Raw genomic sequence first — 15248 nt, 5'->3', positions numbered from 1 at the left:
TCTGGGTAAAAATCGTATCTTCAATTCTTTTCTTTTCTTTTTTTCAAGATAAAACTGTGATCATAATTTTAGAGGGGCTGGACCAAGCAGTTATATTCAACTAGTTATAAACCCATGATGCGTGATAAAATGTAATATAGTTACTTTATAAGATATAAAATTTGTTGGTTAAAAATATTTTTTATTTTTATAAGTTTTATGTAATGGAACATATAATGTATTTTACATTTAAAAAAAATTATATATATATATATAATATGTAATTTAATAAAAATATCTAAATTATGTAATTATAATATTGTTTTATATAACATAGAAAATGTTGTTTGAAGGATAAAAAAAAAAAAAAAATTTATACAGTATTCCAGTTGATGAATATGAATATATCCTAGAACATATGTAAAATGTTGCATTAAATTTTAAATATTATATTAGTTTAAAATTGTAACATTTTTTTTTTCTTTTCAAATCCTATAAGTATAATGTCTATATTATTAAACGTGAATTTTAAGATAATGTTGTGAATACTTATCATTTTTATTACTTTTTCAGGAAACAAATCTCTAATTTTTGTTGGAGCTAAGTGGATTGGAATGGGCAAAATAGGATTGAGTAGATCGAAATAAACTTAGTGTTTATGTGGTAAATATTATTTTTGCCAACTTATTTTATTATTCAACTTATTTTTTTTTATTCATGAGTCTCACTACACTTTTTGGTACTATTTATGAGTCTTATTATACTATTTCATCTAACTTTTACTTTTATCTATAAAACTTTCAGCAAAAAAATTTTATGTTTCAGCAAAATAAGCAAATCTCAAACAGACTCTTAATGGACCAAAATGCTATATCATGCGACTTGACTTAATAGGAACGTAGTAATAATAAATACTACGCTTCTAATTTCTAAATATTATATAGAATACCAACCCTACTTTTTTGAAATTGCAAATGTCTAGCCAAGATTTGATCTTAAAGCTTAAAGAATGCATGCATTTTAGGCCCCGTTTGGTTGGGATGAAAACGGGGAAGATAGAAAAGAAGGAGAGGAAAATAGGGTGAAAAATTGAATTTTCCCTTGTTTGGTTCAAGAGAGAAAACAAGAGGAAAAAAAAATAGTGTGAAAAATTTTCCCTTCAGGCCCACAAAATTTTATCCTCCCAATTTGGGAGAAAAATTAAGGAAAAAAGATAATATAGATAGTAAATTATACAAATACTCTCATTTTTTCACACTTATTAGACCCTTTAGTATTTTATTATAACAAAGACATAATAGTCAATTCATATAAACTATATTTTTCATCCTCCCACTTTTCACTATAACCAAACAAAAAAGTTTTTCATCCTTCCACTTTTCCACTCTTCCAACCAAATACACATGAGAGAAAACCAAAACTTTTCTATCCTCTTAATTTTCCATCCTCCCATAATTTTCCATTTTCTCACTTTTCATTTCCTCCAACCAAACATAGCCATTGTTTTCATCTTTGACAATAAGAATTAAGAATCCACTAGTCTATAGACGTGTTGAAGGCATTGTGGCATTACTTATTTAATTACGACGCATCCACCCCTGAAGAACACCTTCCTCGAAAAGCACATGTATTATGTTGACTGTCTGTCTGTCACGTTGTCATTCAGTCCATGAATAAAACGGTTTTTGAATGTGTGGGAAAAGAAAAATGTGGCAATTTTTGCGGCCAAACAGAAAAATCTGAGGAAAACCACAAGTTACACGTTTGCTTTTTCGTTCTAGTTCACACTGATATGATGGCAGAAAGAAGAACCAGGAATCAAGCATTAAAAACTTTTGTAATGAAAAGTTGTTTAGTTCAGAGATTCAACAATATACATATTCCCGCCAGTCTCTTTGGGGTGGCTAGGCCTTATTAGTTTCTCAAAAATTGAAATTTATGTATACTAATTAAATTAAAACCAAATGTTGATGATTTGGACTAGTATTAAAGTACAAATCCAACTTTTTCCAGCTCTGCGGAGATTTTAATTTTTTGCTTTTGTATCACGTAAAGAATTTCTTCCTTCCGAGTAGGACATGGACATTGCTTTGCAGGCTAGGATTTATTTATGACTTGTTACACAAGAAGTTAATAAATCTCTCCAGTCTCCATTGTCAGCTTAAAATCTCAAGTCTCTTTCAATTTGGCTATTTGGAAGTCCTTGTTTGTTGTGTCGGCTTTTTTTATGCTAAGAGGACTTGGACGATTTTAACTTAAGACACAATCAATGAACGTGGTTGATGCTCTCCCTCTGTGTGTTACTGTTAGGCAGCTTTCTCTTTTTTTGACCTTTTCCAATTGGTTTAATTTCGGCCACGGAGTTGTACCTAGCCTTGGGGTCAAAAGGGCAGCGTATATTGTTGAATTTTCTTACCTCCAGGATCGAGGTAGGCCCATCTAAGTTACGGACTTACATTTTTATCAACCTTTCGGCGGATCTCCTATACATTATATAAATACAAAAAGCCAAATGTCGAAATATATAATCCTTATATACTGCTTTTTGTACACATTATAGAATTTCTTTGATTTAAAGCAACCCAAGTTTGCAAAAATGAAAAGAAAAAGTAAATATACTTTTAATCATCTACCATCATCTATTGTTCTTAGTGACATAGTAGTGACGTGGCATGTGTGGCGCTCGACCTCACTCCTCACTTTGGGCTTAGATGCAAATTTTTTTTTTTTTTTTTTTTTGCCTCCAGCTTATTTAAAATGTAATTTAAACTTTATTTTTTCTCACTTTATCAAAATACAAATACTTTCAAGTTTCAACAAAAAGCAATTGACAAAAAAAAAAGAAAAAAAGAAAGAAGCAATTGACAAAAAGTTAAATAAATATACACACAATTGAAACTAGGAGATTTCTCTTTCATTGGTCATATTGTTAAAGACATTGTGTCTATTGCAGGGTCTTTACGGACTCATTCCTCCTTCTCATATTAGGAGGCAGAGCAATTTTGTAGCTTCTGTCTTAGCCAAAAGAGTTATGCTTTCTTTTCCTCTATTAGTCTAGATAGAATTTATTCCATGAGACATTTTAGTTTTTGTTACTTTTGATATTCCAGTTATTTGAATGAAAAATAATTCCTAGTGATCCTAAAAAAGAAGGAAAAAAAAAAGGACTAAGTGGAGGAAGCTCCCGCCCAAGTTGATTGTTTCTCTTTTTTAACACACAACAACTACCATTCACTATCTTCCTTTATTCTTGAAATATGTAAAGAAAAAATGAAAAACAAAATGCAAAATGAATAGTGACAATATAAATTTACAAGATTATTGTAGTAACTATGTATTTTTACATAACTTTGCATAGACTTATTATGTGAATGAGTTTTGGGCTTGGTTGGGTAAAATGTGACATTTTTTATCTATTATACAAGTACTAATGCAAGTGATCTACTGAAGAGTCTTATTTGTCTTAGGACCAATCACCACACACCCTGTATAAGAATCACATTAACATCAATATAAGATATAAAATAAAGTTCAGTCATCACTTCTTGAGAATATAGTCTGAATTTCACCTCTATTGATTTGAGTACCCGCGAGTGTCTTGTCGACCCCAACAACATATTTATATTGTTTTTATTTTCATTAGTGGCGTTCATAATTTCGAGATTAGACTGATCAAACAGGTTCAATTTTGAGAGTGATGTTCCAATTTATGGTTTAAAAAGCTTCGAGATCAAACTGATCAAACAAGTTCAAATTTTGAGAGTGATTTACTAATTTATGGTTAAAAACATGGGAAAAGTTAACAAACATTATACTTTATCTACTTATGAGTTCAGACTAATGAAGATAAAATGATCTAAGCTTGTCTTATTTTTAATCATGGGTTTACGGGTGGAGCTGGACCAAAACTATGAGGAAATAACGTGTAATTTTTTCCAAAAATATAAAAATAAAAATCAAATCAAGCCAGCTCCGACGTCAATGACAGAAGGGTTACAATACATAATGAATTTGTTTTGCCTTTTCTATCTTGTATCATCATGTGATCAGAATTAGATTATTAATAAAAGACAAACGGTTGATCATTGATCTCCAATCAATAAATTAAACAATCTGAACTAGATTATATTATTCATATCTTTGGTTATGATGACTTTTTAATCTCCTGATTTTGTGGAAGACTATGATTATTTTATCTGCTTGATTAAGAGGTTTATAAAGTTATTGGACAAATCTGAAAATCTCATCTCATCAATAAAGCTAAATCTCGATTCCTTTTTAAATATTTCATAAATTTCAGAAAAATGTAAATGCTTGTTAGATTTTTTTTTTTTTGGGGGGGGGGGGGGGGGGGGTGTTAATTATGCTTTATAGGACTTACACCCTCCTATCCTCTCCATCTTCTTCAAAAGAATAATTCTTGCTCATTAAACCCTATTTGCAATGGTCAAACGTGCAATTTCCTCTTAAGAGAAAACATATATATGACTATGAAAGTCTAGTCTTCAATGTCCTTATTTTGAATTTTAGGTAAACTACTGAAGAAACTCATCACTCTTATTTTTTCATTATTTCCTAAAGCTTCAGTTTATTTATTTATTTACAAGATAAAAATTATATTCTATCTTAATTTAAGTATATATGTGTGAAACTCCCTTTTGAAGACTTGAACCTCGGTCTCCCCCCCTCTCTCACACTACGCAAACACTTATACTTGTAGAGTGACTATTGCACCAAGAGTATTCAATGGTCTTTAAGTTTCAATTATAATGTGTGGTTTGTGGTTTTTTTTTTTTTTTTTTTAAGGGTTGGGACTTGGGAGGGAGGGAAGAGTATCACTCTACACACTAATAGATATAAAAATAACTCTATTTCAATATATTTCATCCCAAAAAAAAAAAAAATCTATATGAATATATAGGACAGCATATTTTGTGGGTTACTTGAGATCATGTATTATTTTACAGCAATAACAAAGTTTTCACATTGCTATTTTCTTGCACAACTTTTCACATCTTGGAATATGGCAAAATGTTTTTGAAAAAAAAAAAGGAAAAAAAGAAAGAAGAAGAAGCAATATTGTACTAGTTGTTTATTCAATAAAAGTATTGTCCTTGAGACTTCACTAATTTTTACCTATAGCTTTATAATCTAGTGTAGAGTAATGAATTAAGTCAAATAGGAGAGAAGGGGGGAAACAAAACAAAAGGAATTATTAAAAAAAAAAAAAAAAACAAAATTAGGCGTTCATACTGCATTTAGCTACAGAATATTGATGAAAGCTGTCTCTTTTCAACGAAGATAGCTTTCCCAAAATTGGATTGTCTTGTCCTTAATGTGAAACATATATATTTTTTATCTTATGGTTGGACACAAATTCCAGTAGAACCGTCCATGTCAGCATGAGGGGGGAAAGGAAAGGGAAGGGACGGCCCACCGGGAATATCAGATACTTTGTATCCAAAATATTGGCCCACCAAAAAGTGGGTCCAATTTGGCACACTTTTAGTTTCGAAAATTGGTGCAGATTCTGCAAGCAAAACTTGTACTGTAATACTGGGAAGTATATAATATTGGGAAGGAATTAATTAATAAGTAACAGAAGAGAATAGATTAGAGGAGGATTGTGAATAAAAAAAAAAAATGATTAGAGGAGGATTGATATAGATTAATAGATATTACATATAGATATGGTTGATATTCTTCCCTAGATAAGAGCACTGGAAGGAAACTTCTTCGAAGGAGGGGGATGGACACATAAAAATACAAAACCGCGTCATCCCAACCAATGTCACCGTCCCATTACCATTTACCAACCGTCACCACGTCCCCTTCCTTTACTATTCTATTCTCTTTTCTCCACACATTTCCACAACCGCGTTCACACCTCTTGCTTCCTTCGCCCTTTTATTCCATGCTTTGCTATCTATCATAACAACTACCTAATTCTTCACTTCATTGGTTCTACTTCTCCATCATCACCAACATTATTCCTTTTTTATTATGGTGTTTTTAGTTAGTTAGCCTCTTTTATTATTTTCAATTTGGTAGGGGTCATCAATTCATGTAAATTTACCCCATTTCATTTGAAATTATAATTTCCTCCTAATAATTAATTTTATGTTGTAGGTAGTTGATTAAAAGGAAAGAATGGAGCAATCAAAAAATTCTCTTAATTGATCAAGCAAGATTAACTTTCATTGAAATATTACCCTTTCTGTAAGAAAAATCTAAGGTTAACTTGAGGTGGGAGTTGACTAAAGATACTCTGATGATTAAACCAACACTATACTATTTTCTAAACTCAAATTCTTAAGAGCAACCATTATTAGAAATGTCATATTTGGATCAACAAAACTAATGGATTTTCATTAAATGACAAAACTTAAATTATCAAGGCATTTTTTTAATTAATAATACAACTTAATAAACGTGTTTTATATAAATAAGCTAAACTCATGGATTTTTGAAACTGTGATTTTTCGTATTTAATAAATGAAGCAACAGTTTAATTGAATGAAATTAACCGTTGGTCTTAGAGTTATTAAAATATCACAATTTTTATTACACAATTTTTCACAACTATCTTACGTGACAAATTATAATAAATTGCTAATTACTTTCATATAGATTTATCATATTCGCTCCACCGTTTACGGAATTCCTAATTAGAATTGTGACACAAAAAGTTATAGTCCTAGATTTTCTAGTGATACTATCCATTGTCAAAATGCTTTTTAAAACGATGAGGATTAGTCCTTGGTATGGTAAGTGGAGGTGTAAAGATGAAGTCCACAGTAGCAGGGATGGAGTGCACCACAACATAAACATGCCCTGGTCATTATTGTAGTCTGATATTTGATACAAAACTAAGCCATCAGCTTTTTTCAATCTTTGCGTTGACACATTGTTTCGTTCACACTCTTGAAAGCCAAGACTAAGACCTTTCCCCTCTCTCTGCGTGTATCAACTCTCAACCCCTTCCCTTCCCTTTTGTTATAATAAACCCAGAAAACTCTTAACACTTGTCTCACATCGGCAAGAAATGAAAGACGGCAACAACTCCAAGAAGCGGCAGAGAAAGCTCGAAGATGAGGGAGCTGAGGCTGAAGATGGAGACAGTGACAGAGAACTCAACAACAACAAGAACAACAACAATAAGAAGACGAAGAACAACAATACTAGGAAGAAGAAGACGACGACTAAGGATTTGAAGGGTATTCTTAGTTCCTATATTTTATTAGAAGAAGAAGAAAAACAGGAGCAAGAAGAGCTGGACAGAGACGCCAATGAAGAGAGGCTCTTCATCGATTCAAACCACAGGAAGAAAACCAAACAAATGGTCGACTACTACTACTCCAACATCCAAGACTATTGCACCGAACTCGAGCACCTCGACCAAACCTCACGTAAAAAATCCCGCCTCGCTGGCGCAGTTGCCACCACCGCCGCCGCTGTTGCCGCCACCGCCGAGGAAAAGGCCGTCTCGAACCTCCGGAGCGAAAGTACCCATCGAAGGTTGTGGGTCAAAGACAGGTCGAACGCGTGGTGGGACGAGTGTAACAGTCCGGATTTCCCAGAAGAAGAGTTCAAGAAAGCGTTTCGAATGGGTCGAGCCACGTTCGATTCGATTTGCGAGGAGCTCAATTCGGTGATAGCTAAGGAAGACACCACTCTCCGCAATGCGATTCCGGTGAAACAAAGGGTCGCCGTTTGTTTGTGGAGGCTAGCCACCGGGGACCCACTTCGGGTCGTGTCCAAACGTTTCGGCCTAGGCATCTCGACTTGTCATAAACTGGTTCTCGAGGTTTGTTCCGCTATTCGAACGGTCTTAATGCCTAAGTATTTGCAATGGCCCGACGAGAATGCGGTCAGAAAAATTAAAGAGGAGTTCGAGTCGATTTCGGGGATTCCAAACGTTGTCGGGTCGATGTACACGACACACATACCTATTATTGCGCCTAAGGTTAGTGTTGCTGCTTACTTTAATAGGAGACATACTGAGAGGAACCAAAAAACCTCGTATTCGATTACGGTTCAAGGTGTCGTGGACCCCAAAGGGGTATTTAGTGACGTGTGCATTGGATGGCCTGGATCGATGCCTGATGATCAGGTGCTTGAGAAAAGTGCGCTTTATCATAGAGCAAATGGGGGGCTTTTAAAGGGTGTTTGGATTGTTGGGAATTCTGGGTACCCTTTGTTGGATTGGGTTTTGGTGCCTTATACACATCCTAATCTGACTTGGCCTCAGAATGCGTTTAATGAGAAGATTGGGGAGATTCAAAGGGTGGCTAAGGATGCATTCGCTAGACTGAAAGGGAGGTGGTGTTGTTTGCAAAAGAGGACTGAGGTGAAACTGCAAGACTTACCTGTGGTGCTTGGGGCTTGTTGTGTTTTGCATAATATTTGTGAGTTGAGGAATGAGGAAATGGATCCGGAGTTTCGGTTTGAGCTTGTTGATGATGAGATGGTTCCGGAACAGGCTGTGAGATCAAATGCGTCAACAAAGGCTAGGGATGCCATTGCTCATAATATTTTGCATCATGGAATTGGAGGCACTCGGTTTGTGTAGTGGAATTCTTTTTTCTTTTTTTTGGTTCTTTTGCTTGTTAATTGTTATTGACTCTCTCATATTATGTTTTATACAAGTTGTTCATCATTATTTGTTGAAGGGGGCCTGTGAAAGAAATATATATAGTTTCCCCTACCTCAAATGGATGGTTTTAGTCTTTGTAGACAACCTTAAGTTGTACCTAAAAAAAAAAAAACATCACTGAGACACGCTGTAACCTAGGTTCCATACTTCAATTACCAAAATATCAGATGAATACAATCAAAGCAACTTTTTTTATTCTTTTGTTTGCTATGAATTTTGAATCTTAATGTAGTAAGTTTACTAGCATTCTCCTAAGTTCGATGGCAATGCATTTCTTGTTTTTAAAAAATTTTAAATGCATCTTGATTTTAGAATATGCTTCTAGTTTTACCCATAATGAGCTTGTCTCCTCATGGCTAGCAAGATACTTGCAGAGGACGACAATTATATTCTCAAGTAGAAGAGTCTTTCCTCTAATGTCTCTGAAACTGAGGAAGTAAAAGCATGTGCTCGATCCTTATCAGTTGTTGAGGATCTATTACTGATCCAAAAAATGTCGGGACTTCAGCTTAGTTGTCAATGTTGTTGTATATGAAACTGAATCTGCTTCTTGTTTGTCGCATCAATTGTTCATTGGACAGTTTAAGGCAAAGTGATTCTGACCCCAGCTACACTGATTGTTCACAGTGATTTTTAGTTCCAGCACTGCACACTGTTTGGTTTGAATTTATTAACAACTGATACGATGATTCTTGCATGAAATTGAGCCTAGGTTGGAAGTGGAAAGATTTTTCCAAATGATGTGGAGTGCGTTTGCCTTATTTTTTGTTTGATTTTGAGACTTTGAGTACCTCCATGATCTGGACACAATAGTTTAATCAGTTGGTAGATTTCATTGGTAGAATTGATGTCTGAAGTTGGAAAAAGTTTCACTTTTAGAAGACAAAAATGATGTAGTTTTTTGGATTAATGTGGAATTGGAAATGAATCTTTGGAGCTATCATAGATAGAGAACTGGCTTGGAAATTTGGGATTATGGGTTCTTGACTATCAAGCTTCACTATTACAGGTCTGCAGCAATTACATTGGGCCAATAGAATTAGTTCCTTAGAGGAAGAAATTCCTTAGTTCCTTGGATATTTGACATGATTGCTTTGAGCTTTGTCCTTTATCAGTTGGTTTATGTAAATCGGTACGGCAAAACCATTGGTTTTAATTTCAAAGAATATGCTATTGGTTAGGTTCCATCAATCTAAGCACCAATATTCCAAAACCTCCGGGGAGCCTTTGGTTTGGGGCCATTAATGTTAGTCCCCGCATCTAGATTCTTGGAAATATGTTATCGGACAATCCCTTTTTTTTTTTTCTTTTTTTTTTTTCTAGAGGAAAGTTATCGGACAATCTTGAAGCTTGGAAATTTACTATTCTTATGTTTGGTTGGGTTAGGAATCTAATAAGATTCTTGAGAATATAAGATTTTTATATACCTAAAGATATATTAATTTAGTAATTAATTGTCATATCTCTACATTCTATAAAATAAAATAGACCTAAAGATATATCAATTAAGTAATTAATTTTTGTATCAACGCAATGTCGTGTCCTAATTCTTAACCATATGTGTTGGTGGCCGTGTGCATGCTTCTTAGTCCATCATGCATAATGATAAGATTCCAAGTTTGGCTAATAAATATGCATAAAATAGAGATAAGTAATATGAATTGAAATCGGTTGTAATAGTTAGGGTTATTGTACCATGTAATTATCATCTCATATGAGATGTAAAGTTGATAGGGTAATTAAAAATAAAAAATAAAAAAACTTTTTTAACCTTTTACTTTTTATCCAACTAACTTTGACATCTCAATGTGAGATGGTAATTGCATGGTGAACCAGATCCAAATCTTGTATTTATCTTGCATATGAAAGTAAGCTTGTTTATAAGTAGGAGAAGAATGAATAATGAATATGCATATTCTTGTTAACCAATTAACTAGAGAAAGCTCTAAATTAATATATGAGCTTAGAATACCTAACTTCAAATTCAGTGACAGATCAGTACGGAATGGATACCAGTAAGCAGTAAGTGGACGGAAAGGTTGTGAGCCCCCTCCAGTTAATCTTTCCACCCAATTCCAAACCAAGGGTACTGAGACGTGTTCTGTTCTCTTTTCAAAGCATAGTTTACCTAACAGGGAGGTTGCCCTACAAATATATATATATATATATTAGTCCAAATGGTTTTCGAATTTGGTAATTGTCTGAAGGAAAATACTAACAAATACCCTTAGGACATTGGTTAATAATTCATTTAAAGAAAATTTTTATGGAAAAAAAAAAAAAGTAATTAATGTTTTGATAGTTTTTTTCATTTCCCATAAAAGTAAGTAGTGTCAAAACTTTCCTAAAATGGATTGTTAACCAATACATTAAGGGTACTCGTTAGCATGACCTTGTTTTAATTCTGGTTTCTTGCATCTCTTTCTTTGGACTTTGGAGATCAAGTCAAGATAATTAATGATGACATCCTTAATAGTCTCTAATTGTTTTATTGCCTGATACAAGGCTCGCAACAAAGTGACATTAATAAGTCATTAACCCCAGTGGTGTTCAAATATGAATCAATCACTCTTCTATTTTTTCCTGGAACTATTAACACTAGTGACTTCATATGTGCAGTCATCAAAGAACTTCATAGTAGGTCATTCTGAAGCTAATAGTCACCTGATGTGAATGCACTGAGGTATATGCTTTTTTTTTTTTTTTTTTTTTTCCTAGAGGAAAGTTATCGGACAATCTTGAAGCTTGGAAATTTACTATTCTTATGTTTGGTTGGGTTAGGAATCTAATAAGATTCTTGAGAATGTAAGATTTTTATATACCTAAGATATATTAATTTAGTAATTAATTGTCATATCTCTACATTCTATAAAATAAAATAGACCTAAAGATATATCAATTAAGTAATTAATTTTTGTATCAACGCAATTTCGTGTCCTAATTCTTAACCATATGTGTTGGTGTCTGTGTGCATGCTTCTTAGTCCATCATGCATAATGATAAGATTCCAAGTTTGGCTAATAAATATGCATAAAATAGAGATAAGTAATATGAATTGAAATCGGTTGTAATAGTTAAGGTTATTGTACTATGTAATTATCATCTCATATGAGATGTAAAGTTGATAGGGTAATTAAAAAAAATTAAATAAAAAAACTTTTTTAACCTTTTACTTTTTATCCAATTAACTCTGACATCTCAATGTGAGATGGTAATTGCATGGTGAACCAGATCCAAATCTTGTATTTATCTTGCATATGAAAGTAAGCTTGTTTATAAGTAGGAGAAGAATGAATAATGAATATGCATTTTCCTGTTAACCAATTAACTAGAGAAAGCTCTAAATTAATATATGAGCTTAGAATACCTAACTTCAAATTCAGTGACAGATCAGTACGGAATGGATACCAGTAAGCAGTAAGTGGACGGAAAGGTTGTGAGCCCCCTCCAGTTAATCTTTCCACCCAATTCCAAACTAAGGGTACTGAGACGTGTTCTGTTCTCTTTTCAAAGCATAGTTTACCTGACAGGGAGGTTGCCCTACAAATATATATATATATATATATATTAGTCCAAAGTGGTTTTCGAATTTGGTAATTGTTTGAAGGAAAATACTAACGAATACCCTTAGGATATTGGTTAATAATTTATTTAAAGAAAATTTTTATGGAAAAAGAAAAAAAAAAGTAATTAATGTTTTGATAGTTTTTTTCATTTCCCATAAAAGTAAGTAGTGTCAAAATTTTCCTAAAATGGATTGTTAACCAATACATTAAGGGCACTCGTTAGCATGACCTTGTTTTAATTCTGGTTTCTTGCATCTCTTTCTTTGGACTTTGGAGATCAAGTCAAGATAATTAATGATGACATCCTTAATAGTCTCTAATTGTTTTATTGCCTGATACAAGGCTCGCAACAAAGTGACATTAATAAGTCATCAACCCCAGTGGTGTTCAAATATGAATCAATCACTCTTCTATTTTTTCCTGGAACTATTAACGCTAGTGACTTCATATGTGCAGTCATCAAAGAACTTCATAGTAGGTCATTCTGAAGCTAATAGTCACCTGATGTGAAGGCACTGAGGTATATGCTAATATGCTGGACCTTTTTACAAATGGCTCAGTCGTGATTTGGAAAGTCATACTAAAGTGAAATGGGCTCAAAGCCAGCAACTTACTAGGAAACAGCGTCGGCATATTTCAGATCAACCCTCTCCGTTCACACCAGTCAACAAGCACCATCCATTCTCCATTCTGTTGACGTAGTAGATAAACAAGCACAATTCAATATTCCATGTAGGTACCTACCAAAGTCCAAAGCCCAAATACACTGGCAAGCCAATCTTTGAATGAAAAAGGACTTGGTAACAAACATTGCATACCATTATAATATTGCACAAGTTCACGTCCAAAAGAATTCCTTAGAAAATGTATAATTGGGTACCCAAAATTTTTCATTTTAAAATGGGTCAAATATCTAGCATAGCAGTCGCATATGACTTGGGAGTATCATTACAAATGGTCATGAAAACTCTGACCACCACACATGCACCCACATGACAATGGTGCCTTTTCGCTAAAACTGTTTCTAGTCCAACAAAATGCTGTACATATTGCGCTAATAACCCATCTACACAGTTCAGAATGGAAGAGAATGTTTCTTTTAGTAATGGTCATCCATTGATGCCCTTGTAGTCAGCGTGGGACCCCATTTTGTTGCTCATCATGATCAGGTAGCTTGAATGGAAAATGTGCAAATTGGATCCTCAACGCAGGGGCGTCAGGTTTCTTGTCATCAAACTTGTAACCTGAAGAAATCTCACATTCCACATAGTGATTCAATGATGCATTAACGCCTGACTTTATATTGATTTTCAGATATCAATTTCATCACACAAGACTTTTTTTTTTTTCTTCTTTATATAGATACGACAACACTTCTATTTATGGCGTTTGCTCCATGATGATTGTTCTTTATCATCAAGCCAATACACCAATTGTTTTTTGTGTAAGCAAAGTATGAACCTAGATCTCTTAATCGATGATAAGAAAGTTTATCATTTGAGCTAACTAGAGCCCACAATTTCATTATGCAAGACTATAATGAAAACATTTAAAAATGAGAGAATTAAAATTCACCTCTTTGTGGGATACCCTAACTACAATTTACCTCCCTATGAACACAGACGCTATCCTTGTATATTTTGGATTAATATTGATTTTCCCACCCAAATCAGCAGCAGATATGCATAACCTAATATGCCAATATGATGAAGACACTTTATTCTTTATTTAGACCATCATTGCACACTACCTTTCTTCAGGGGTGTTTGCCAATGTCATAGAACCTCATCAGCTAGGAACAATATAATAGGTTTTATTTGTTTTCAGTTTGTTAAAATTTGCAGTTCAAAAAACTAGTTCAAGAGTGGACCGGGTATCTTCCCAAAAGCAATATTAAGATTTGGTTATTTATTATTATTATTATTTTAAATGCACGTGCATATTCCAACCTAAATCTAGTTTTAAAATTTGGCATTTTCACATACATAACCCACCAAAATTGGTTTTAGCCTAAGTCTAGAAAACGAGATATAAAATAAAATCAATTCAATCTTAAAACGGTTTTATTTTTGGTTCAGATTATATCAGAATTGAACCAGTTTTGTGATTTTCCAAAAGAAAACCCTAAGATATTCTTCTTGCAAAATTTTACAAGGGGAAGGAAAAAATAAACTTGCAGAGAATGTACCATGAATAAAAGAAAATCAAAGAGAGAGAAGAACCACGTAGGCAAACAAAAAGAGAATAGGAAATAAAAAAAAGAAAGAAAAAAAGAAAAAAGAAGAAGCAGTGGATAGAGTAGGGTCGTGGTGAAGGCTGAAGAGTAATGATGTCAACTTAGGGGAAGCTGGGATCAGGTCTTTTGGTGTTGGATTGAGTTTGGGCTTGGCAGGGTGGGAGAGTTTGGAATCAGTTTGGATTGGAAATAGCCCAATTTCAACCAGCAGTACTGGCCAACCAAAGTGGAAAAGTGGGCAAGAACAGTTGCTATGGTCATCGCTTGCTAGCCTGTTGTATATGTACAACTCTCTCTCTCTCACCACGTTGTCATATGAGCTGATTTGGCTTTTCCACTCCCTTGTTTGTGAAGATTGATGAGGATGGAGATAAATCAGGTGGTGAGTTTGGATAGCATTTGTTAAGAAAAGTATTTTCTTTCTTTTCCTTTTTCCCTATTGAAAATGTGGGAAATGACTTTAAATTTCTACTACAGATAGTTCCATCCAGACTCCATATAGGTAACTGGTTTAACACAATTTTCATACTCTAAAATTTAGTAAATTCAATATATATTATGTATATTGCCAAAAGTCTTGTAGCTCAATTGGTTGACACCTCATGGTATTTCCAACGAAGAATTAGAGTTCAAGTCCCCCCTCCCCCAACCATAGAATTATCAAAAAAACATTATAAAAAAAAAAAAAAAAGATAAAGAAAAACCCATCTGATAACCATATATGCTGGATTTACTAAGAGTTTCTTCAATTATAAATTTTTTTTTTAATTTAAAATTTTTTATTATGTATATTTACATTAAAATTGTTGAA

The 15248-nt window shown here is 33.5% G+C and overlaps 1 protein-coding gene across 1 annotated transcript; it reads left to right on the top strand.

Moving 5' to 3' along the window:
• The first annotated feature begins 6863 nt into the window (after positions 1 to 6863).
• Positions 6864 to 8830, top strand: LOC111995713 (protein ALP1-like). The gene has a single exon (XM_024027645.2). The coding sequence runs from the start codon at positions 7025 to 7027 to the stop codon at positions 8549 to 8551; it is 1527 nt and encodes a 508-aa protein (XP_023883413.1). The 5' UTR covers positions 6864 to 7024; the 3' UTR covers positions 8552 to 8830.
• Positions 8831 to 15248: the final 6418 nt, after the last annotated feature.

Source organism: Quercus suber, unplaced genomic scaffold (assembly GCF_002906115.3).
Source record: "Quercus suber isolate HL8 unplaced genomic scaffold, Cork oak 2.0 scaffold_990, whole genome shotgun sequence".
In the NCBI taxonomy this organism is placed as follows: domain Eukaryota; kingdom Viridiplantae; phylum Streptophyta; class Magnoliopsida; order Fagales; family Fagaceae; genus Quercus; species Quercus suber.
Note: the sequence above shows the minus strand (reverse complement) of the source record. Positions and strands in the feature narration are given on the sequence as shown.